Genomic DNA, 25,710 nt, shown 5'->3' on the forward strand with positions numbered 1-25,710 from the left:
GAGGTACGTGGCTGAAGGTCAGAGGACAACCTGGGGGAGCTGGTCCTCTCCTGGGTTCTGGGGACAGAAGTCAGGTCGTCAGGCTTGGTATCATGCACCTTTATGTGCTCAGCCATTTCACTGGCACAGGAAGTAAGTTCTGTGTAGCAAGGGCATTTTGGTCAGTTACACTAAAGACCCGACAAATGGCTGCAGTAAAGGCATTGCTGTTCATGGTGTCCAGGGAGACTCACTCGTGGCTCAGCATTCTTTCAAGTTGCCAGGTCAGCTTTAGTTTTCACATGAAGTCCGTGTAAGTGTTTATCACTTTATGTTTTAAACAACTGTACTGATCTTAGTCCCAGAATCTCATCCCTTTAATGCCAGCACTTAGGAGGCAGAGCCATTTCTATATCTGAGTTCCAGGTCATCCAAGACTACATAGTGAGAGAGAGAGAGAGAGAGTGTGTGTGTGTGTGTGTGTGTCTGTCTATCTCTCTCTCTCTCTCTCTCTCACACACACACACACACACACACACACACACACACCCTTTCACGCTCACCATTAAGCTTATTTTACTACTTAGCATGAAAAATATTAAAAATTTGCTGTAATTAGTTTCCCATGATTCCTTTTTTGTTTGTCTCTACTCTTCCTGTTTGAGATTAGCCTCCTGCAGCCCTTCATTCCCGACATCACACTTCCTAAGTGTGTTTATCCACCTTCAGTGTCAACTGTGCCTCTGCTGTTTTGGACTGACTTTAAAACTAAACTAGACTAGAGTCCCCCATATTTGTGTGAGTAGGATCTTTTATAGAGCTTAGTCACGACTTTTAGGAGCTATTAAATAATTTTGTATTCCCAAGTATATAAAAGTTTTTACTGACGTTTAATTAAAATTCTGTAAATAATGGCATTTAAAAGTCAAGAGTCTGGTCGGATCGTAAGCAACTGAATCAAGCAGTGCGTAAGCAAGTCTTTGTTGATGTGTGTGCTTCTATCATCTCCTAGGCCCAGTAGAGAAGAAGCAGCAGAGAAGATCCATCAGGACTCGATCTGAGTCAGAGAAGTCCGCCGAGGTTGTGCCAAAGAAGAAGATCAAAAAGGAGCAGGTTGGCTTCCTACATGTAGAGAGTTAAAGCATATCTGTAATGTGGTGGCTTATTTCTTGTCACCAAAGAAAGATCCTCCCCACCTTGGCCTCCTTCCTGAACTATCTTTCCTCCTGTCCTGACGGGGTTGCGGTGGCGACTTCTCAAACCGCTGTCTTGTGATGGTGCTTCAAGCATTTTCACAGAGAACAGGTTTGGGAGATGGGAAGCCAGCGGGGTGAGACCCTGACATTCATTTTGAAGTTTCTGTTATAAGCACAATGAGTTCACATTTCCATGAGTTTTCCTTGGAACTATCATTGAGTTCCCTTTTTAAAAACTTTGATTTTTAGTTTAAGCTGCTGGTATATATTGTTTTTATTTTTCAAACAAATCAAATTAATTTAATTTATATTCTTATATTTAAGAATCAGGTAATCATAAATGGTCTGGTTTTTCTGTTGGTATCACAGATCTTTTGAAATGTTATTTTTTTTTCCAGTAGAATGGCACTCATCTGGAATCAAACTGTCAGATAAACAATATTGAAGTATAAAGTGTGTGGGGAGGGGCTACATTTTGATTGAATGTGTTCAACTGGTGTAATCGATGTAGTAATAATATACATGTGAAATTACCTTTTCAAAGAATTCTGAGAAGTGATTCTATCAATTATAAACTCGCAGATTTTTTTTTTTGATTTTTATAAAATGAATGAATACCCATTTTTAGGTAAGCACTTTGCCGCTGAGCTGTCCCCACTCTTTCCTTCCCCTTTCTTTACTTTTGGAGACAGGCTCTCACTATGTAGCCCTGGCTGACATGGAACGAAATCTATAGACCAGGCTGGCCAGGCATTCACAGAGATCCACCTGCCTCAGCCTCCCCATTGCTGGGATTAAAGGTGTCTGACACCATAACCAGCTTTAGAATATTTATTTTTTATAGCCCACTCATCTAGTATTAAAATTTCAGAATTAGTTACAGCAAGTCTAATATTTTAAAGCAATTTACCATGGAGGAGTATGTCCTTTTTTATTTAAAATCTTCATAATTTAAAACTTCCAAATTTAAAAGCTAACTTTGTGGGTGCTCTATAGTATCACAAGCATATAAAAATTTTTTGAGAATATTTAGCTAAAATTTCAGTAATATTTGTTATTTATCATATAATTTCCATATATAGGAAATTAAAGAAAAAATTCAAGTCTGACAAATCTATAGTATTTGTTACCAAAATGAAATTGTGACTTTGCCACCTGGTTCTCAAATTCAGTCTGTGACCAGTCAGTTTAAAATAAACAAACAGAATGAGTAAAAATAATGGGACAAATTGTTACTGCCACTGTGTTATATATAGTTAGTAGTAGACTAATACCAGTGATTGTTTAGAAGATTTTATATTTGTACAACTAATTGTATCGTACAAAAAGCATTCCTGTTGTATGTTTTTTTACCTGTTGTAAAAAAAAAATAAAAAAATTTTTAAAAAGCTTAGAACAATCCTTACATATTTACAAAATGTGTTTCAACATGCATATTTCACATCTTAAAGAAACATAAAATTCCATCCCAGCCTAAACAGAAACTTCTACAAACAGCATCTCTTCCCTATTCCAATGGTTCAGTCTTCCAGTACCACGTGTTCTACATATACATTGGCAGAATAACTTCTGATCTCGCTCTCCTAATGTAGGATCAAGACACTGTTCATAAGACACTCAAGAAAGTGCTAATGCAATATCACAGACGTATTAAGTTTGTTCTAGCAGCACAAGTATTGAGCTTCCAGCTGTATGGAGCCATGTAGCACTCTCTACAGAGAGGGTCCCGATTGCCAGCAACTTAGCTGTGAGTGCAGGCGCGGAAGGAAGGGTCTTAAAGTGGCGTGAGTTACATTAACCTGAGTATCATAGTAAGTAAACATTTATCCTAATGTCTTTGGGGCGGGAGGGGTTCATAGCAACATTGGGGCTGGTCACAGAAACAGACACTGAGGAAAATGCTCTGGCTCTCCTCTAGCACCAGGGGCGCGGTGGGAAGTCTTTGCTAAGGAGCACGAGGCTACGCTGTCACCTGGTACTCAGCACAGGCAGCTAGGGCTTACGCCTCCCTGACCTTGAGACAGACAACTTGACTCAGAAGATGGGATTGAGTTTAGACTTTCAATGACATCGATCACTCATCACTATTTAGAGTGATGAAAATGCAAAAATTTTTTCCCTCGATTTTCTACCAGTGAAAAAGCCCTCCTGTTAATGTCGTACTGTTCTTTCCAAACAGGTTGAGACAGCTCCCCAGGCCTCCCTGAAGACCGGGTTACAGAAAGGTGAGTTACTCTAAGGTGCTGCTTGGCATTTCCTGATTAAACCAGTCTCTAAGAATAATTCATTTGTGCTTCATGGACTTTTGTCTGTCTCTGTAAATCTTTGTTGCTATTCAGTGTGGAATTTTACCCTCTGTGTGTGTGTGTGTGTGTGTGTGTGTGTGTGTGTGTCTGTCTGTCTGTCTGTCTGTCTGTCTGTCTGTGTGAGAGAGAGAGAGAGAGAGAGGACAGAGAACGAGAGAGTCGAGAGAGAGAGTCTTCTACAGTTGATCCTACTCTGTACTTCCATGTGAAAAGTCTTTCTTGTTTTGATAAATTAGAGAACACCATGTAGACTTGGTATTGTTTCCAGCTTTTCTCCGTAAGATTTTGGGATTTCACTGGCTTATAAACTAGGGATGTGACGAATCCACTTTTTTGGTATTCGACCGAATACCGAATAGTAGCTATTAATGCTTGTCAAAAATGGACTATGGCAAATCAGACAGGACAGCTTGACTGGGAAAAAATGATGCCCCCCCCTTTTCAGTGCTGTACAATCGTTTTGTAAATTGACCCTTAGCGTAACTATGGCTACTAGTAGATGACCATATTATGTAAATCTCTTTGAGATATGCACAAAGTTTAAGAAGCCTTAAACTTATCTATGTGTTTTCTGTGTGCAATCTGAGTATAGTACAAACTCCATAGCATGACTCGTGAAATTTTGGTGAGCTCAAACTGTATTTAGTACCTGTAGTTTACTCTGGGCAAATTGCATTATTTTAAAATAAATAAAATAAAACACCAGCCTGTCTGCACTCTCGGGGAGAAGTCTGCAGCGATGGTCTCCGTGGAGATCCTCAGCAGAACTGAACGCCTCTCGGAGGGAACACTGCTTGGCGGAGCCCCAAGAAAAGACATCGCGATCGATCGCTGCGAGATTAGGAGGCCTGATTGCGTTGTGTTTCCACCATTCCACAGGGTCGGCGGACCGAGGAGCGCAGGGCTCTGTCAGATTCAGTGACAGCTCCGTCTCCGCAGCGAAAGAGGAAACTGTGGACTGAGATTCCTGTACAATTTCATCCCAGAAACTCCAGACTTGGAGTCTCCGTGCAAGAGTTCTTTGTCGGCGGCTCGATAAAGTTCCTTTTGTTTTGATTTTGATTTTGCCAATCATTATTATTGGCATTCTCTGGCCTGGTTTCTTCTTCAAGACTGAACAATTGCTTTAACATTCAGATGATTTCTCTCTATCTTTTTTTTTTTTTTTTTTTTTTTTTTTGTCCGAGCTGGATGGGTACAGCTTAAATCATGGGTCCAGCCTAAAAAACAAACAAACAAACAAACAAACCACCATTTAACTTACCCTGATCAATTCCAACATGGACTGTTTTGTTTTTAAATAAAGCATCATTAATACACATCTGCAGGGTTTTGCCAAATGGCCCAAACTGTATACATTGCAATCATTAAAAGCTCTTATTATTTTTTCTAACATTAGTGCCGTTGTCATGGAGAACAACAGGACAGCTGCTTTCAGCAGTCTGTCATTTTTCTGGCATTTTCAGAAACTCATCGGAATTGGCGGTACCCGTGTTTCCCTTCGCAAGCCTCTCAGTACAGCACTTCTGTTCTTCTGTTAAAACTCCTTGTTAATTCAGTGATCTCTTAGGCCAAGGAAATACTTTGTGGTGGTGTTCTGGTTCCACACACCAGCAATGAAAGAGATAGATTTGTGTCCTTGTGTTCTTGAATCAGCATTAACGTGGGCGGGCACCCTCCTTTGTAGCTGTCAGGAAGCATTCAGTGCAAACTTGTAGGATGGGATGTGCTAAGAAGGTTCCAGTAACCAGAGCAGTCTCCCGAGGCCGCCACCTCCACCACAACACGTGGCTAGACACCAAGCGCTCCCTTCGGCCTGTTACGGATCTTCATGGCCTCAGGAGACCTGTTTCTCCACAGTCTCTTCCGGACTGCACAATTCCACCGTAGCTTGCTGGGCTGATCTAGATGTCTGTCTGTTGTATGGAAAGTTTGGGGGGGGGGGATCTAAAACAAACTGTGGGTGGACATCTTACCCGTCTCCTTGGTTCCTTGGTATTCACCGTGCCTGATCTGCACATGTCATCGCGGCTGTCTCTGTCTAGCCTACCGCATTAGCCCAAGAGATTATTGCTTTGTAACTTTTTGCACTATTGTTTTGGCTGGATTTGTATTACACGCAGTTTTAAAAAAAAAAATTCCACACTCTTCTCTGCCTTTTTTTTCCCAAGTATATATTTCTTCTCTCCCTCACAAAGTCCAGAGGCCTGTCATCTAGCCCTTGGTGATTTCTCGCACTTGAACACTGATTGTCCATTCAGCCCTCAGTAACGTTCCTCCCACATGGCATGATGTGTGTGGACGTGCCACAGCACTTGTTAACGGTCACAATAAATGCCACTCTACTAAGAAAGAACAATTATGAAAATCCAAAATGTATTGGGGGGCTAATAACTGAATTGCAAAATTGGGGGGTTGAAACGGCACTATCCGAGTAGGAATCGAATACAAATCAAAGATTTGTCACATCCCTAATCAAACAAGATGGAGATGTCTCTGCAACCGTATCTGTAAACTACACTGTGTTGGGTTTCATGTCTTCCCCTTACGCAATCAAATGGTTCTCTGAATTGTTCCAAATCAATTGGCTGTCTCTCAGTTTGGCTAGAATGGATGTCTAGAGTGGAACTTGGGCCCTGCTGGGGAAACGGCGACAAGCAGAACTGAACTTAAATGTTTTTATAGAGCAGTTGTGAATGGGATCACTTAATACCGGAAGTCAGAAACTTATCAAGTCCTGGCTTGCAACTTCAGTGCTACAAACAGCTGTGAATTTCCCCCAGTATACTTGAGACGAGTTTGGGGAAAGAAAATACTCACCACCAACAAAAAAAAAAGTTTACAGTGACCCTAAATTCTATTTTAGGATTAATTTCAGTGTGTTATGTTAAGGTGCCAGCGAGATTTCAGATTCCTGTAAGCCCCTAAAGAAAAGGAGTCGCGCCTCAACGGATGTAGAGACGGCTAGTTGCACGTACAGAGACACATCTGACTCCGATTCTAGAGGACTGAGTGACGGGCAGGTGAGTGTGTGCTCGGGTCTGGGCAGACGACTTGTTTGCCAGCCACAGTTAGCATGCTTTCTCGGGAGCATCCGGGGAACGTAAGCGTACTCGTGGTACGATAGCATGTAAGGGGGGATAGCATGTTTGTCATCGCTCACTCTTGGTCACCACAATATTCAGCTTACCTGTCTGTGTAGGCTTCTCTTTCTTCATTGCTGCACATGCAGCTCCCCCAAACCGGAAGAGAATGGCCTTCCCCAATAGAGGAGAGTCTTTTCCAGGGTGTAAATGTGTGTGTGTGTCTGTGTGTATGTGCAGCTGCATTCTCCTGCTGGAAAGTCTTGTCAGGCTTTCAGGAGGGGAGACTGCAGGGCAGTCAAGCTTCTAAAACTGTGGGCCCATCCAAATAAGATGCTTCATGTGGTGGTGGTCAGCCCTTGTTTAAACAGATTACCAGCCAGGCATGCTGTCACACGACTTTAATCCCATGCTAAGAAGGCAGAGAGTCAGGCAGATCTCTTGAGTAACTGGCCAGCCTGCAGTACATAGGAAGTTCCAGGATAACAGAGCTATATTATGAGACCCTGACTTATAAAAATAATAATAAAATCAATACTCTTAGAAAAATCAATGTTTTTGAAACATTACTTCACTATGTAACTCTGGATGGCCTAGAACTTTCCATGTAGACCAGGCTGGCAGACATCTGTCTATCTTGGGCTCACCAGTGCTGAGGTTGAAGGTGTAGCTTGGCTGGGGGAGGGAGGGGACAACGACGACTCCCTTTGGTTATATGAAACTTATTTTGTAGATTTCTTGCATAACAGAGGAGTTCTGTCATTTTGCCTTTTAAATATTCGCTTCAGTTTCTCCCAAATGACACAGATACACCGACAACATCCCTGGGTTGAAGGAAGGAAGGAAGACGAGAAGGCAGGCGGGCGGTGATGAGATGAACTTCAGTTGGTTTCCTTGGGTTTTGCATTATGTCGGGGACCTATTTTTTCCTTATCTTGTTTTGTTTGTTTTCCACATAGGTAGGCTTTGGCAAACAAGTAGATAGCCCGTCAGCTACTGCTGACGCAGATGCTTCTGACGCGCAGTCGGTGGACTCGAGTCTGTCACGGAGAGGTGTCGGCACGAGTAAGAAGGACACTGTGTGTCAGGTAGGCGGGCGGCTACTTAGAAGCATGTGATCCAGTTCTACCAGCTGTGTCATTGTCTCCTGTACTTTTTATTATTTTATTAAGTTGCTTTAAAGCTACAGGTCTAAAGGCTATTTGTGGTTCTCCCTATCCTGATGGGATGTTTGTCATTGTTGTTTTGCTTTTGAGACAGGATTGCCTTGCCTGGTCTAAGGCTTGCTCTATAGACCAGGCTAGCTTTGGACTCACTGTGAGCCACCACTATGCCCAGCTCCTGTTCCTCCTTAATTTTTTTGAGTTATTTAATTTTATGTTTTGCCTTCATGAGGGTCTGTGCACCACATGCTTGCCTGGTGCCTGAGGAGGTCAGAAGGGAACTGGAATTACAGATGAGTATGTGAGCCCCATGTAGGTTCTGGGAACCAAACATAGGGCTTTGCAGAGGAACCATGTCTCAAAAAAAAACCCCTAAAAACTAAAAGAAAGAAAAGGAAGGAAGGAAGGAAGGAAGGAAGGAAGGAAGGAAGAAAGAGGAACTACAAAATCTTGGATTCCTTTTTTATGCCTTCTAACTCAGAATATTAGGAGAAAAATCCCATGGCCTATACTTGAACAAGCGCTGTAGTCAGTTCTGAGCTGCAAGTTTGAGAACTGCTGCTTTCTTGCTCTTGCAGGTCTGTGAGAAGGCTGGCGACTGCCTTGTTGCTTGTGAGGGGGAGTGCTGCCGACACTTTCACGTGGAGTGCTTGGGACTGACTGCAGTCCCTGAGGGCCACTTCACCTGTGAGGAGTGTGAGACTGGTGAGCCACGGAGGGCGGGGCGGGGCGGGGCGGGGCGGGGCGGGGCTGGCAGCTCTCCGTGGGGTGGCTCCCCTTGATTTACTCCGTTCTTGGTTAATGCAGCTCCCCTCCCCTCCCATAGGTATTTTAACAAGCCAAGACACCATCCAGTATTAAGCTTTCCAAGATCCAAAAACCAGTCCAAACCACCTATGTCCAAAAACAAACTTGTTTTGTTTGTTGAGTATGTAAATCAGTTTAAGATTGGTGTGTGTGCTTAACAAACAAGTTTAAAGTCCTTTAGTAGACTCAACAAGTATCGATTGAAACTCTTAATTATGGTTACAGTAAATATTTAAGTATAATATAGTAAATATTTATAGTAACTATAAATATGGTTATAGTAAAACTGTAAATATGATTATATATTTTTGGGAAAAAATAATGCTATTAACTTTTTTTAAAGGCAGGGTCTTACAGTGTAGCCCTGGCTGCCCTATAACTCACTGTGTAGACCAGGCTGGCCTTAAACTCACAGAGATCTACCTGCCTGCCTTTCCCCCCAACCACCCCCCACCTCCCCACCCCGTACAGGAATTAAGGGTCTGCATCACCATGCCAGACATGCTGTTAATTTTTTTTAACTTAGTATTTATCATTGATTTCTTCTCCCACTATATATTTTCCAATGCCTTCTTGTAGCATACAAAGAAATATGCTATTTTATGTTTCTTCTGTAATATAGTTATGGTTTTGTTTCATTAGAAAGCAATTGTTTAACCTGAAACAACATAGCTAGTTGTCTTAGTTACTTTTCTATTGCAGTGAAGAGATGCCATGACATTCTATAAGGTAACATATAGAAGAAAGAGTTATTGGGGATTTAGGCTTCAGAAGGTGAGCCTGTGACCGTGGCAATGAATGTAGCATCAGGCAGGCAGGTACGGTAGTAGAGCAGTAGCTGAGAGCTTACATGAAGTAGAGGGATCTGACTTTGAAACCTCAGAGCCCATCATCCCCCTGTGACACACCTCCTCCCCCAAGGCCACACCTCCTGATCCTTCCCAAATGGTTTTACTGACTAGGGACTAAGTCAAACATTTTGTATTTATTTTTGTTGCAGTATCGGTAGGTTCTGTTTTTCTAGGAATTTTCCCATTGATATGAATTTTCAAATTAGCAAATGTTTAGTGATATCTTTATAATCTCTTTTAAAATAGGAATTTACTTATAACTTTTTAACAGTTTATTTTTATTTCATGTGCGTTGGCATTTTGCCTGTATGTATGTGTATGTCTGTGTGAGGGTGTCAGTCCTGGGGTTGCAGACAGTTGTGTGCTGCCCTGAGAACGCAGGTCCCTTGAGAAAGTAGCCAGGGGTCATGACCACTGAGCCATCTCTCCAACTCCAGGTCTCTTTTTGTATGCTAAATTCTGAAATGTAATAGCTTTTTCTTTCAAGCGAAGCTCTTTGATATTTGTAGCTGCTTCTATATAAAAGGAGTATTTAGCTTATGTGGAGGCACACACCTGTAATCTGAGTGCTAAGGAGACTGAAGCAGGAGGATGGCGAGTTTGAGCTGGTCTGGGGTACCAAGTGCTGGGATGTAGCTCAGAGTCCTCACCTAGGATGCCCAAGGCCCTAGGCCTAAGCCCAACACTTTGAATGGTTCAATGAATGAACTGTAATATGTTTTCATCAGATTTTACTTAACCTATATATATTTTTTTTTATCAATTTTCTAGGACAGCACCCATGTTTTTCATGTAAAGTGTCTGGTAAGGATGTGAAACGTTGTTCTGTTAGTGTCTGTGGAAAGTTTTATCATGAAGCCTGTGTCCGCAAATTCCCCACTGCCATCTTTGAGTCAAAAGGATTCCGCTGTCCCCAGCACTGTTGCTCTTCCTGCTCTATGGAGAAAGACATCCACAAAGCAAGTAAAGGTGAGCAGAGCTAAAGGAGGGGCCGTGTGCAGAGTGCCCTGCGGCAGTGCGTGGCACATCTGCCAGCAATGGCGGCAGGCCTTCTGTTTATTTCCAAGTTCAAAAGCTGAGACACACAGTTGACTTATTTATTAGGCAGAGGCTACGTTGCAATTCAAGCATTCAGACTATGCTAAAATCTTCCTTAGGTTTAGTTACAGCATCCGCAGTAGACCCTGATTCCTTTGGAGGATTCTCTAAGTGACTATTAGTCTCCATCTAGGGACCAAGAAGAATAGGAATGATGGTGTCAGCCACAGCACTGGCCTTGCAAAGAAGAACATTCTGTACCAACTATAACGAGTTTGATATGGCGGGGGAGCCCTGTTCCCATGCTGTGCTGTAGCCGGCATGCTGTGTGTTCCCGTGCCGTGGTCGGCATGCTGTAGCCCGCTTCTTGACCTGTCTTCACACAGGCCGCATGATGAGGTGTCTGAGATGCCCGGTCGCCTATCACGTTGGAGATGCGTGTGTCGCTGCTGGAAGTGTATCTGTGTCCTCGCACATTCTCATCTGTAGTAACCATTCCAAGCGGAGTAGTCAGTCTGCTGCTATAAACGTAGGCTTTTGTTTCGTTTGTGCCAGAGGTGAGTGTCAATCTGTTTTTTTTTTCCTCGTTCTGGCATCATTCGCATATTTCTCCATTTAACTGTGTCTCTGCATTGGTGAGAACTCCAGCTGTCCGTCTCATGAACTATGTCCCAGCGAGTGCTGACTGCATTCTGTTATATATATAGTACTAGGAGAGAATGTTTCAGGCAGACATTCCCATAGTGAGAATATTATTTCTTCTACAAGTTAAACTAACATCTGCATTTTAAAAATATCTTAAGCTGGGTAGAGTGGTGCACACCTTTGATCCTATCACTGGAGAGGCAGAGGCAGGAGGATCTTGGTGAGTTTAGGCAAGGCTGGTCTACATAGCAAGTTCCAGGGCCAGCTAAGGCTATATAGAGAGACCCTGTCTCAAAAAGGAAGAAAAAAACCCAAGTTTAGAATTACAATTAAGTGTTGGTTAGTTTTTTTGTTTCTCTAATCAGAAGGTTACTTAGAGCAGAACCTTCCTGCACTGTGTTTCAGCGGCTCGGGAGTGTCATGTGTGAAGCAAGGGCAGCCCATTCTCAGTTAGATGCTTTGGTCATTGAGGGCCTGAGAAGAGCAGCCAAGCAGGGTCTTTCACATTCGTGAAATTGATAAACTGAAAGCAGTATCGTGTCCTGTGGAGGACCAGACATGGTATTAACAGACTTAAGTTCATGGTGTGTCTTGCTTTTTTATTGCTGTGACAAAACACCATGACCGAAGTGATTTATAAAAGAAAACATTTAATTGGTAGCTTACTTCCAGTTTCGGGGGACTAGTCCAAGGCCGTCATGTGGGAAGCATGACAAGTTAGCAGGTTTGGTGCTGGAGCAGAAACTGAGAGCTCACATGGTGCAGTAACCAAAGGCAGAGAACAAGCCAACTAGAATGGCTTGGCTTTTGAAACCTCCAAGCCCACCCCACAGTGACACACAGGCTCCAACAAAGCCACACCTTTTAATCCTTCACAGATGATTCTACCAACTAGAAAATCAAGCATTCAAACCTATGAGCCTATAGGCATGATTTACATTTTCAAACCACCACATTCCACTTCCTGGCCCCCATAGGCTTGTGGCTATTTCATTATGCAAAGTGCATTTAATCCAACATTAAAGGCCCCCATAGTCTCTTCGGTTTTAAGGCTTCATAAAAGTCCAGAGTCTCTTCTGAGACTCGGGCTCTCTCAATTGGAACCCCTGTAAAATCAAAAGGCGAATCATCACACACTCCAGCATACAGGGGCACAGAGTGCCCACTGCCCGTCCAAAAGGACGGACGGAGCACCGAAGCCCAGCGGGGCAAACTCAAGTTCTGCGTCTTCAGGTCAGAGGGCTCTTCAGATTTCCTGCTCTTCCAACTTTGATGTCTGCAGCACTCTTCTCTCTCTTGGACTGCTTTCACACCGTTTGCAGTTCTCTTTGACAGTTGTCACAGGACTCTGGCATCTCCAACACTGTGGATCTTCAGTGCAATCCCAACTTCATTTTCTCAGCTTCATACAGTACCCTCTCTGGGTCTCCATGCAGGTACTCCCCTGTCACACGCCTGGCCTCAGCATCTTCCTTAACCAGGAAGGAAGATTTTACAACCCCTTTACTTGTGTGTTCCTGCCTCTAAAGCCGGAGCCCGGTAGGGGAGCTACTAAGTTCTGCCACACTGCTTGGCCCCTCCTTGAACTACATGTGCACAGACTTGGGTTTGCCGATGTGCTTCACCCTGAGTAAGCTTTCTTCCCTTAGAAGCAGGGATCCCTTATGCATTTCCTTTTTACGGTTAGAGGCTTGGCTGGGTGAGGTCGAAGCAGGCCGGGCCTTTCTTTAAACATCTCATCTCTGAGCACAAGACTTGGCTTCCACATTAATTTCCTCAGGCTCTTCTTTCCCTCTCACTGTACACTGTATGTTTGCTTTCTTCCCTGCTTGTTCTTCTTCACTGTAGATCTGCACAGGAGTAATCACTAATAACCACAACACACAGTCAATACTAGGTTGTTTTGGAATTTCTGCCCATGACAAAATCCAAAACAATTTAGCTTCAGGCAGATTCTTAAGGCAAGGGCAAAAACCAACCACATTCTTTGTCAAAATATCACAAGAGTTCCTAAGTCCCATGCTTAATAGCCTTCCCCTCTGACACATGAGAGCCGAAACCTCCATAGTCCATGCTGTTCTTCCCACTGCTGATTTCCAGACTCCTGCTAGGATGATGCCCAGCGAGTCCCATGTACAGTGTTCAGCCTTGCTTCCCTCAGCCAGTCTTCCGCTTCTCTAAGATCAGCGTAACCCAGCCTGTCGGCAGTATACCACTTGCTCTTGTATTGCGGTGGAGGAAGATGACAGAGGCAGCTCAGGAGAGAGCACCTAGTTAGGGCCTTCCCTGCAGTGTCAGAAGCTCCCCCATCATATCAGGCCATAGCAGCAGGCAGCTGTGGTGCTAGCCTAGCTCAAAGCCTGCAGTTGAGTCAAACACCATGAGACAGAGAGAGCACAAACTGGCCCTGCTCTTTAAACCTCAGAGTCCTCTCTTCCCAGTGATACTCCTTCTCCAACACCACACCTCCTCATCTTTCCCAAACTGTTCCACCATCTGGGGATCAAACATTCAAACACATTCTCATGTGGGGGTCATTCTCATCTAAATCAACACGTGGTACATGTAAAATAAAACTTTATTAGACTACGATATACACTGTCCATCTTATCTTGTCTTATCTTGGCTGCATTATAATAAAATTCTTTTTCATAATTAGGAATCTTATAAATATCTGTTTTGCTTAAAAATGACATTTGTTTTAATTTTTTTTCACTTTTTGCATTTCCCTGTATGTAACATTTGAACTACTAGATATATCAAGTCTGTTATTATATTTAGATCTTACTGAAGATCAAAACTTTTTGTTGTTTGTTTTTGCTTTAGGACACAGTTAATTTGTTGGAAGTATCATGTGTGTATGTGTGTTTATATATTTTCTTTCTGTTTTTTTGGTTTAAGATGAGATCTAGCTAGAGGCTGGTATTAAACTTCTGAACTGAAGTGATCCTTCTGCCTCAGCTTTCCAAGTAGCTGGGGCTGTGGGTATTTTATTTACCATGCCAACTTATAAAGATATAGTAGATTTAAAAACAACAACAAAGGGGCTGGAGAGATGGCTCAGAGGCTAAGAGCACTGACTGTTCTTCCAAAGGTCCTGAGTTCAAATCCCAGCAACCACATGGTGGTTCACAACCACCTGTAGTGAGACCTGATGCCCTCTTCTGGTGTGTCTGAAGACAGACAGCTACAGTGTACTTAGATATAATAAATAAATCTTAAAAAACAAAAAACAAAAAAAAAACAACAACAAAAACTTAGAAGTGACAGCCAGTTAATGATTAAGTAAACACTTCTGTATTAGCAGCTTGTATGCAGTCCCTTCTATAGCCAGCTGTTATAGTTAACTAGTAAGCAAACATCTGTGTGTTAGCAGCTTGTATGTGGTCCCTTCTATAGCCCCTGGATTCCTTATGCTGGGGCTTTCTAGCTTCCTCAGTTTCCTAAGCATGTATGTTATCTGCCAGCAAGTAAGGAACACTGGTATCTTAGTTTTGATTGTTTGTTTGCTTGTGGTCTGGGGATTAAACCCAGGACTCAGGCTGAAGAAGAGCTCTACCATTCTTCCTTATCCTACCCTGAAGCAAAAGTAGCCGCCCTGCTTTGAAGCCAGCAGGAGTTCAACCAAAGTATTCACTTCCACACTGTTAATGGTGACAGACAAGATCCAGAGGGGGTCAGCTAGGCAAATGATAAGTAAAAATGTGTCCCCACTTTCTGTTACAGAATAGAGTGGTGATCAGAGAGGACCTGAATTCAGGTGTGTGTGTGTATGTGCATGTGCGCAGTGGCCACCAGGCCATAAGAGATCATCAGACCCCCTGGAACCAGAGTTAAAGGTGGTCATGAGCTGTCATTTGGGTGCTGGGTATCAAGCCTGGGTCCTCTGTGACAAAGCAAGTGGTCGTAGCATCAGGCACCTCTCCAGCCCCAGCCTGTTGACTTATAAACGTAATCCATATGTTTAGAGGCCCTCAGACAGGCCGTGACAGCATGCAGCCCTGGTTGCTTAGCTGCTTTTTCTCGGTCTGCCTCTTCCAGACCCTTTTAACTGCTATGTTAGCCAAGTCCAGTCCAGTTTAGTCAGTATTTTAACCAATATTTTTGTGCTGTGTTTCATTTAATAATTGATCTTTGTTTTATTTGTTTTCCAAGACAGGGTCTGATTCTGTAGCACTCACTCTGTAGACCAGCTGGCCTCTGCTCCCAAGGGTGGGCTTAAAGGCGGGCACCGTTATACTTAGCGATTTTCCTGGGTTGTTTTTTTTTTTTTTTTTTTCTTTCTTTTAAATTGGTTGCTCTTTAAAACTGTTTTCAATTTAGGACAGGTAGAAAATGTACAGTTACAGGGACGTTTGCCATTTCATGAGATGAAATGGATGCTCATGAACTAGAAGCTTAAGAATAATATCCATGGGACAGAGCCCCTCCATTCAGAATTAGAATCTATGACTCATCTGTCTGTATTTTATCTAAATACCATGCAATGAACTCCCGCATATTTTAACTGTATAGCAAATGAACTTTGTATTAGAAGAGAACTTCATTTTCTTTCATAGCATTTTGCAAAAATTCAGTCTAAACATACCAGATGTTTCAGATTTGAGAAGATTTAAATCAGAGTCTTTTAAAGTACAAGCATGGAAGCCAGGGGTGGTGGCAAACATCTTTAATCCCAGCATTTAGAAAGCAGAGGCTGGCAGATCTCTGATTTCTAAGGCAGCCTAGTCTACAGAGTGAGTTATGGGACAGCCAGTACTACATGAGATCCTATCTCAAACAAGCCAAAAAGAAAAAAAAAAGCTATAAACATGTAATCTTTTAAACATTAAGAACACCTATTTTTAAATAGACTGACTATAGTAAATCTATATGACCAAAAAATAAAACCTACTTTAATAAAATATGTTTTAGAATTAGAAAATATTGCTTATTTTCTATTTCTAACCTTATTAAGAATGTTTCTAATCCCATAAAGGATTTTTTTTTCTTAGTTCCTGGTTATTGGATATTTAAAATCATTAATCCTGGGCCATTGAGATGGCTCCATGGGTAAAGGCTTGGTGCCGAGCTTGGCAGTCTGACATTGGATGCCAGGGATGCAGGGCTGCACTCAGTGGAAGGAGAGAGCCTGCCCCTATTATCGTTATCTCCTGGCCACTGTTTGCATGCCTTTATAACACACGTGGTTCATTAACTAAGAAATGAAGTCATAAAGCTGGTTCTAAGCACTGGAAGGCCTAGAAACATCTTCAGAGGTTTTACCTGCATCCCCAGCCAACCTGAAACACCACAGAAAATAGTGAGATGTCTTTCAGCGCAATTTATATTCCTTAAACTTTCATGCTTCTTGAGTACTATATAAAAGAAAGAACTTAACGTCCTAAGTCTTACTTTGTAATGGAAATGATAGGTTAGGTTATCTTTTTATTTTAATAGTGGTAATAGAAGTTTCTTTTGCATATGCATATAGCACACTCTAATAGACAATTTGAAATAATCGCCACCGTTGCTGTAGGAGTCGTCTTTCCTGGTCTGTGTGAGCAAGAACACTAAAACCCAGGCTGAGTTATTTTCCTAATGACACAGACTGGCGAGTGGGGAGATTCTACTTGACCTTCTTCATTTTTGCTTTTTATAATCATGTGGTAGAATTTATAACAAATGTATAGTAGAGTTTTAAAATATATTTTATTTACAGATAGATAACTTTACGGATAGTTTAAATAGCTAATAAGCCACTCAAAGCCTTTTATTTTATTCTCTCATAAATTACATCTCATTCACAGTTTTCCCTCCCTCCCTCTTCACCTTCCAGGCCCTCCTCCCTCTCTCTCTCCTCCAGATCCATTCCTCCTTTTCCCTTCAGAAAGTTGCAGGCCTCTCAGGGATATCAACCACACATGACATATCAAGTTGCAGTAAGACTAGGTACCTCCCCTCATATTAAGGCTGCACGAAGCGACACAGTAGGAGGACAAGGGTCCCAAAAGTAGGCAAAGGGTCACTGTTAGGAGTCCTACAAGAAGACCAAGCTATACAACTGTAACATACATACATACATACATACATACATACATACATACAGGCATGCGTGCGTAATTGTCAGTTTAGTGTCTGGGAGTCCCTGGGAGCCCTGGTAGTTGATTCAGTGGATAGTTTTCTTGTGATGTCCTTGACCTCTCTGGCGCCTACACTCAGCCTTCCCCATCTTCCATGGGGTTCCCTGAGCTGCACTTAGCGTCTGGCTCTGGGTCTCTACATCTGCTCCCATCAGTTGTTGGACGAAGCCTCTCTGATGACAATTATTCTAGGACTTGTTTTTCTTGTTCTAGGTCTCCAGGCTGCCCAGCCTCTGGCTCCTGGTCCTCCAGGCAGTGTCCATCATGGCCTCCCTCTCTTGGCGTGGGTCTCAAGTTGGACCAGTCATTGGTTGGCCACTTCAACAATTTCTGCGCCAGACTTTTCTCATTTTAAAAATCTCTTTTCATTCATTCATTTTTTAAATACCACCTCTTTTTACTAAATGAATAAAATATTTTGACATTACATAACTTTTCTTAACAAGATTCCTGTGTGAGTGGCAGTGTTGAATTCCATTCTGTCACTTTGTTCAGACCTATCATCTGTCCATCTGTCCTTCCATCCTTCCTTCTTTCCTTCTTCCTTCTTTCCTTCTTCCCTTCTTTCCATCCTTCCCCTTCCCCCCTCCTCCTCTCCCCTCCCCTTCCCCCTCCTCCTCTCCCCCTTCCCCTCCCCTTCCCCCTCCTCCTCTCACCCTTCCCCTCCCCTTCCCCCTCCTCCTCTCCCCCTTCCCCTCCCCTTCCCCCTCCCCCTTCCGCCCCCCTCCCCTTCCTTCTCTTCCCCTCCTTCCCCTTCCTCCCCTTCTTCCCCTTCCCCTTCTTCCCCTTCTTCCCCTTCCTTCCTTCCTTCCTTCCTTCCTTCCTTCCTTCCTTCCTTCCTATTTGTTTTTCAAGACAGGGTTTCTCTGTGTAACAGAGCCCTGGATGTACTGGACTTGCTTGGATTCACCTGCCTCTGCCTCCCAAGAACTGGGACTAAAGGTGTGCATCACCATGCCCAGTCTAGTTTAGACATTTCTTGACCCCATCTCAGTGCAGAGCAGCATCAAATGCAGATTGCACCCAAAGGAAAAGTGAGCGGTGATCCTCCCAAACCACAACTCTTCCTTCTCAGAGTGGTCCCTGTGTGACACTGTCGTGACTTACAGACTAATAACCAATGGAGTAATTAACACTAAAACAGCAGCGCCCTGGGCAGACAGTGGATTGTGCATTGTGGATGTACCTGGAGGTATTGGGGCCAGTGCTACAGTGAATCTTGTGTTTCCTTCCAAATAGGACAGATGGATATGTAGGCGGGTCATAGTAGCTTTTTAGAACATTTAAGGTGGTAAGCACTTCCTGTGACAGCATAAAGAGATCTAAACTGGTTTGCACTCCCTGGGGGAAGTCAGGGAAGTAGGGCTGCCTCACTCCCATTGCCAACTGTAAGGCGTGGTCACATAGAGGTGCTGAGTTTTCCCCTCATGGAATCATGGGTAGTTTCATGGCAGCTCATCTCTTTCTGTTTGTTTCATATAGGGCTGATAGTTCAGGACCATTCAGACCCCATGTTCAGTTCCTATGCCTATAAATCCCACTACCTACTGAGTGAATCAAACCGTGCTGAGTTGATGAAATTACCTATGATTCCTTCTTCGTCAGCTTCCAAAAAGAGATGTGAGAAAGGTAATCGTGACTAAATAGTTTATCTCGTGTTTAATCTCTGCATTTTCCGTTTCTCTCTTTAAGTGGAGGGGGGTAGGGGGTATGCCTGCCAAGCACTGCCTGTTGCTTTTGGTAGGTCCTGCCTTTGTGGTTATGACTCTGTCTTCATATGGCTATGGAATTACTAAAAAGGCTTAAAACAATTCTATCATCACAGATTTTTATTTTTCTCCCTGAATCAATTCTCAGCATTCAAAGATGTAACAATCACGGTTCATTCCTAATATACCATGTATGCATATCAAAAAATAGGTTTTTATTAGTGTTTTAAAATACAAGGTTTTTAAAATACAAAGACTAGAATTTTATATAACATAAAAGACTTCCTCATTTGTTTGAGGTAGAACTGTCATTCATGTTAAACTAGAATAGCCACGATACAGTTTTTTTCTCCTCGTAAGCTAAGCAACCAGAAAGGCCACTTAAAAAAGAATGACAAGCAGATACTGGAAAAGATTGTTTCTAGAACATCTTCTATGATTTTATTTCTTAAATATTTAGTTAAGATGCAATGAAAACAAATGCCCTTCCCGTAGGAGGGAAGCTGGGGTTCAGGGCTACCCCAAATACTGGAGGGTGAAAGGTAGCCCAGCCAGAGGACTGATGAATAGTTTATTCATAAAGAAATGAGCTAAATTTATGTTCACATTCTCTCAAGCAGTGTCATTCCTGAAAGAAAACTCTTAGCCGTGCTTAACTTGCCATAGCCTGCTTGCAATAAGGGGAAAGTGGCTTCATGTTTGATTTGGGGGATTATTATCTCAGAGGAAGCGTCAGTGAGCTTAGAAGGTATGGATAGACCTTTTGCTCAATATATTCTTATTATAGTCCAAGTTCAGAACTGATAAAGAAAAAAAAAATCACCGTTCATTCCTAATGTACCATGTATGCATATCAAAAAATAGGTTTTTATTAGTATTTGTTATCTGTGCGGCCTCTTTGATCTGTCCTTGCTCTTGTTGGCCCAAGTAGCAACTAATAGAAGCGCTATCTGGCAAGGTGACTAGAGCCACCAGGAGTCCTGAGAGACTGGCCTGCGGTTGGGTTGTATGCTTTCTGCTCAGGTCAGCCTCCAGTGCCTTATTAGTGATGTCCTAAGCTTCCTTAAGGTGGGCAGGGGCCTGCATTACTCCTCAACAAGATAGAATTAGTCTGTTAGTACATTTATAAAATTAGATTAACTCAGCTGTTGTTTTGTTTCCAGCATTAACATTGACATCAACTGGAACTATTTTGAAACCTCTACTTAGCTTGAATGATATATTTCCTCTCTTGTATCTGGAAAACAGTTTGATTTTTTTTTTTCTGGTTTGTTGGTTTGGTTTTTTTTTGTTTTGTTTTGTTTTGTTTTTGCATAGCACAAGGTAGACCATTCATGTTTCATTTTCTTCTTTATCTTTCTATATTTTGAACATTTCTGTCATGACAGATTTCACTGATTCTGGCTCTGTATTTCCTCTGAAATAAGACTGAACATTTACAACCATTTACATTAACACTAAACATGACCTTCCCAACTTCCACAGTGGTGTTAATAATAACATATCCTCTAAGGCTGTCTGCAAGACAGGCCTGCCTCTTGATCAGTGGGTTCCAGTGGACTTAAAAACCCTATGCAGAGCCTGGCGGTGGCCGCGCACACCTTTAATTCCAGCACTCCCAAGGCAGAGGCAAGAGGATCTCTGAGTTGGAGGCTAGCCTGGTCTACAGGGCTAGTTCCAGGATAGCCAGGGGAACACAAAGAAACACTGTCTTGAAACAAAACAAAACCCTTAAAACATCCAAGCAGCTGGAAAATTGAACCAGTTAATCCCACTGATAACCTGTAGTCAAGGGGAACTGCTAATGTGAAGGCTGGCAGAGGAAATACAGTTCTCTGGTCCATCGTGGGGGGTTTAGGTTTCCTTTTCATGTAACAGTTGAGGTTTGAAGGTGCAAGAAGACAAGATTTCTGGAAATCTTTAAAAGGTTAGAGCATGCGATTTGGTCAAGTTATATAGAAGGCGCTGAATCTTTTGCCTGTGAGACTTTAAATCTCTTGTTGGTTGTAGAACGGACTAGTCAGGGGAAGTGTCCTTTGTCTTCAGTGGTGAGCTTTCTTACTTGTGCTTGTACGAGAGACCCCTGTCCCCTACCCGCTCATTTTGATTTGTCGGCATTCGAAGCGTTACTGTTTGTTGCACCTGTTTTGGTTTCAAAGAGAGGGCTTACTAGAAACCCGAAAGGACAAGCTTGCACATAGTACTTCATTCTGCACTGACAATTACGGGGTTTTGTGCTATAAAGCAGTGCTTCTCAAAACTGAGTCAGAAAAAAAACAAAACAAAAACAAAAGAAAGAAAAAATTCTAAGCATTTTTGGAAATTAAGAGAATTACACCTTCATACAATATAGAGCTATATGAGTTTATATTTGGCTATAACTTTAACTGTTCAACATGCTAATACTTTCTTTGCTTTTGGATCATAGTCTCTAGTAGTTATGTATTTCTTTGGTCAATACAAAAAGGAGAGCTGGGCATGGTGGTGCCTGTCTGCAGTCCCAGCACTTGGGAGACAGGCAAGAGGATCACTGGTGGAAGGTGTGAGCTACATAGTGAAATTCCATCTCCAAGAAAAGGTGGAGGAAAATTCTTCATCTTGAAATGCAAGTTTATTTTTGGTTGGTGTGGTTTTGAAAACGTAGGTCATGACTAGGAGAAAGGGACCAGTGGAGATGGAGCAGTTACAGGCCACTGCTGTAACAGTTAAAGGCCACTGCTGTAGTTACAGACCACTGCTGTAACAGTTACAGGCCACTGCTGTAACAGTTACAGGCCACTGCTGTAACAGTTACAGGCCACTGCTGTAGTTACAGACCACTGCTGTAGTTACAGACCACTGCTGTAACAGTTACAGGCCACTGCTGTACTGCCTGCTTGACGGCCTCTGCACTGGGAAGGAGTGACGCTGGAGCTACCGTTGTGAGAATCTGTGTTCCACCTTGGTATTAGAAGGAGAAAATAAGTTCCCATCACCTTAATTATTTTCATTCTTGTCTGACGTTATTATAAAGAGATTTAGTTTATTGTGGTAGTGGATTAAAATAAAAATGATTGTTACTTTTTCCTAGCTGTAAAGAACAAAAGAAAGCTATTTGTTTGAAAGCCTATTTTAAATCTACATGGGCTAACGAGGTTCTGTATCTCTTGTGATATTTTAGCTAGCCAATACCAGATCCCCTGTAGCTCATATTCTAAAGGAGCACAGGTTGGGTTTTTCTGGTTTTTTTTTTGTTTGTTTGTTTTTTGTTTTTTGTTTTTTTACTCAAAAACTTCGTTTCTAGCTGCTGAAGTCTTAACAACTAGCTATTTCATTCATTTCCTATTTTAATCCATCACTCGGGACATAATTCAGTGTCTTTGTTTCCCATTTGAATAAAGTCTAGTATACTTAAACGTTTTCCTTCCTTCCGTTTCTCTGTTACTAAGGCTGTTTGTCTGTTTTAAGGTGGAAGATTGCTCTGCTGTGAATCGTGCCCTGCTTCCTTCCACCCAGAATGCCTGAGCATAGACATGCCAGAAGGCTGCTGGAATTGCAATGACTGTAAAGCTGGCAAGAAACTGCATTACAAACAGATTGTTTGGGTCAAATTGGGAAATTACAGGCAAGTTTTCCAAGCACAAAAAAGGAAGTACTACTGTTGCAGCGGGGGTCATGATCTGCACGGAGTGCGATTAGCGCACAGGCCGAGAGACAGGCTTGCAGGATCCGCTCCCTGAACAAAAGGGCTCAAAGACAAGGGCGGTTGGTCTGGATTTCTAGGGAATGGCAAAGGTTATTTTGCTCTTGGATTTTTGTTTTTATCTGCTTGCCTTTTCTTTGAGAGTGGGTTTTTCACTTTGCTTAGGTTCTGAGAATTATTTTATACTGATGAATTATGCACTACTAAATTTTGCAATGAAAGGATTTACATAAAGAATGGAGGTTTTGGGTTTTTTTGTATCTTAGTTTTATATTGGTTTTAAACTTTTTTATAAACATTTATTTATTTGTTTGTTTGTTTGTCTATTTATTTATTTATTTGGTGTATGAGTCTTTTTACTAGCCTGTACGCTTGTATCTCATGTGTGTGCTTGCCTAGGGAAGTCAGGTGTCAGATCCCCTGAGACTGAGTTACAGACAGCTTTGAGCTGCCATTTGTGGGCTAGAAATTGAACACAGGTCTTCTGGAAGAGCCCTGAACAATCTCTCCATGCCTTGATTTCTAATTTTGAATGAGATCAAGAGTTTATAGCTTTTATCAAAATAGATCCATTCAAATTTGTTTGTTTTTGTTTGTGTGTGTGTGTTCTCTGTGTAATAACCCTGAAACTTGCTTTGTAGACTAGGCTGGCATCAGACTAACAGGGGTCCACCTGGCTCTGCCTCCAGAGTGCTGGGATAAAGGACGTGTGCCGCCACACCCTGCTAGGTCAGTTTGGTTCTAAACCAGGCCCACTGTGTTCAAGTAGCCCTAAGCTGTGTGCAAAGAGTGCTTTGTTTTCTTCATATATACTAAAAAGTGAGATTATTCCAGTAAGAGCTGGGACATACAAGTGCCACAGTACAATTTTAGAGGTCAGAGAAGAGCTTTCTGGAGCTGGGTCTCTCCTACCCAAGAGAATCTCAGGAGGTCAGCCTTGACAACAGCAGCTTTACCTGTTGAGCCACCACACCAGCCCAAGCCTCAGTTCTTAAAGGCATGAGAACAGGGGCTGCAGAGATACTAAGAGTGATTGCTGCTCTTTAGATCCGTGTTCATTTCCCAGCATCCATGTCAGGAGGCTTACAGCCCCCTGTAACCCCAGCCCAGGCAGGCAGACCTTCTCTCCTGGCCTCACACAGGTGCATATACACACATAAAAAATAAAAACATAGGGCTGGTGAGATGGCTCAGTGATTAAGAGCACTGACTGCACTTCCAAAGGTCCTGAGTTCAAATCCCAGCAACAACATGGAGGCTCACAACCATCCGTAATGAGATCTGATGCCCTCTTCTGGTGTGTCTAAGGACAGCTACAGTGTACTTTCATATAATAATAAATAAATCCTTTAAAAAAATAAAAACAAAATTTAAAATGAGAGAGGAATTAATATTATTTAAAAACATACTCCTTTGTGATAAGTTATTTCTCTGCCAGTGAAATGAGCCAATTCAAGCCAGAGTAGAGTACATAGCAGGTTTATAGGGAAGCTGCTCTTGGGCTAGGTAAGTTGTCATGGGAGGGGAGAGAGAAAGAGAGCACGCAAGCAGGGAGAGAGAAAATGGAGAGAGGGGGAGAGGAGAGAGGGAAAGAGAGACCAAATTGTCTGGATTATATAGGAAAGAGCCTCTAGGGGAGGGGAAATTCAGGGCAGAGGGCATACGCCCTGTAACAGGTAGAGACTGAGGGATGCTGGGAGAACCTGGAGGCCAGGTCCATCTTGCTATGTAAAATATACACCTCAGCCTCCTGTCCTGGGTCTGAAACCCAGCATGGTAAGACTTTAATATTTTTGTTTATTTTTGTTATCTTATGTGTATGGGTGTTTTGCCTCTGTGTATGTCTGTGTGCTGTGTACCCAGGGAGGCCAGAAGAGGGAGTTAGGTTCCCTGGAACTAGAGTTATAGATGGCTGCGAGCAGCCGCGTGGGTGCTGGAAGAGCAGCCTGTGCTCGTAGCTGCCAGGCCATCTCCCCGGGTCCTCCTTTAAGATAATTAATAGCCTTGATATGTGTTAGGATTGGTATTTTGAGGCAGGGTCTCACTGCGTAGCTCTCTCTAGCCTAGACCATATGTAGACCAGATGTCTGCCAGACGGCCTGCAGAGTGCTGATATTAAAGGCGTGTACCACCACATCCACCTTAGCTGTTTTTAAAGATGGGGTCTCACTATATAACTCTGGCTGACCTCAGAGTTGGCGTGCAGAAAAGGCTGATCTAAACCACAGAGACCCACCTCCCTCTGCCTCCTGAGTGCACCACAGTATCAGGAATTCTATTGGAATTCTGAAGAAAATATATTTCTAGATAATTGCAACCATATTGTAAATTGTTTGCATGAAGAGTTGAGTTTAGAGTATATTAAACATAAGCAGTCTGTGTCCATGTTTTTACATGTTATCTCCCTTTTGGAGGATAGGACAGAATCTTCCTGGCCTAACTAACCTCTTGCTTAAGTGGTCCTCCTGCCCCAGCCTCTCAAGTGGGTGAGACCACCATTGTTGGCACTTCTTCTTGCTTTGTTGTTGGAGGAATTTTGTATTTTTGTTTTGTTTTTGTTTTTGTTTTTTAGTGGGAGCTGGAGAAGTGGCTCGGCAGTGCGAGCACTGACTGCTTTTACAGTGGCACGCACAGCTGTCTGTAACTTCAGGTCCTGCTCCACACCTAGCACACACACAGGGTGCATACATGTAAGCCAGACATTCAAACACATACAAGTAAATTTTAAAAAGTGTGTGTGCGTGCGCGCGCGCGCGTGTGTGTGTGTGTGTGTGTGTGTGTGTGTGTGTGTGTGCGTGTGTGTGTGTGTGTGTGTGTGTGTGTGTGTGTACGTGCGTGTGTGCGTGCGTGCACTTTAAGTGTAGATCTGGATACATACAATCTTCTTTTTTCCAGTTTGGTTTTATAGGGACAGACCCTCTCTCCAGGTTAGCCCCACCCCCACCCCCAGCCCTGTTGTACAATGTGTTCTTCACATGTGGGGAATCCATCTAATGCCAATAGTCTCCATGCCAAGAGCACGGAGGAGATGGTTTTTTCTACTTGCACCCTGTGTTCATCAAGTTGAACTGAGTCTGGAATGCTGACAGGGAGCCTGGTATATCAGGGCGAGAGGCACCTCCTCTGGTT

General features: G+C 42.8%; 1 protein-coding gene across 4 annotated transcripts in view; it reads left to right on the forward strand.

Annotated features, from left to right (window-relative positions):
- The window catches only part of Nsd3 (nuclear receptor binding SET domain protein 3), a 118,067-nt gene that overhangs the window by 70,742 nt on the left and 21,615 nt on the right, over window positions 1-25,710 (forward strand). For 2 of the 4 annotated variants that reach the window (NM_001308481.1, NM_001001735.2), the window contains exons 8-10: window positions 992-1,092; window positions 3,355-3,400; window positions 4,361-5,630. In NM_001308481.1, coding sequence (NP_001295410.1) covers window positions 992-1,092; window positions 3,355-3,400; window positions 4,361-4,443 — 230 coding nt within the window. In that variant the 3' untranslated portion in view covers window positions 4,444-5,630. Of the gene's footprint in view, window positions 1-991; window positions 2,569-3,354; window positions 3,401-4,360; window positions 5,631-6,373; window positions 6,505-7,523; window positions 7,653-8,305; window positions 8,433-10,156; window positions 10,355-10,809; window positions 10,981-18,672; window positions 18,820-22,346; window positions 22,504-25,710 lie in introns of those variants that run through there. The other 2 variants (NM_001081269.2, NM_001308482.1) reach the window with 2 other exon arrangements.

Source organism: Mus musculus, chromosome 8 (genome assembly GCF_000001635.26).
Source record: "Mus musculus strain C57BL/6J chromosome 8, GRCm38.p6 C57BL/6J".
NCBI classification, from domain to species: Eukaryota; Metazoa; Chordata; class Mammalia; order Rodentia; family Muridae; genus Mus; species Mus musculus.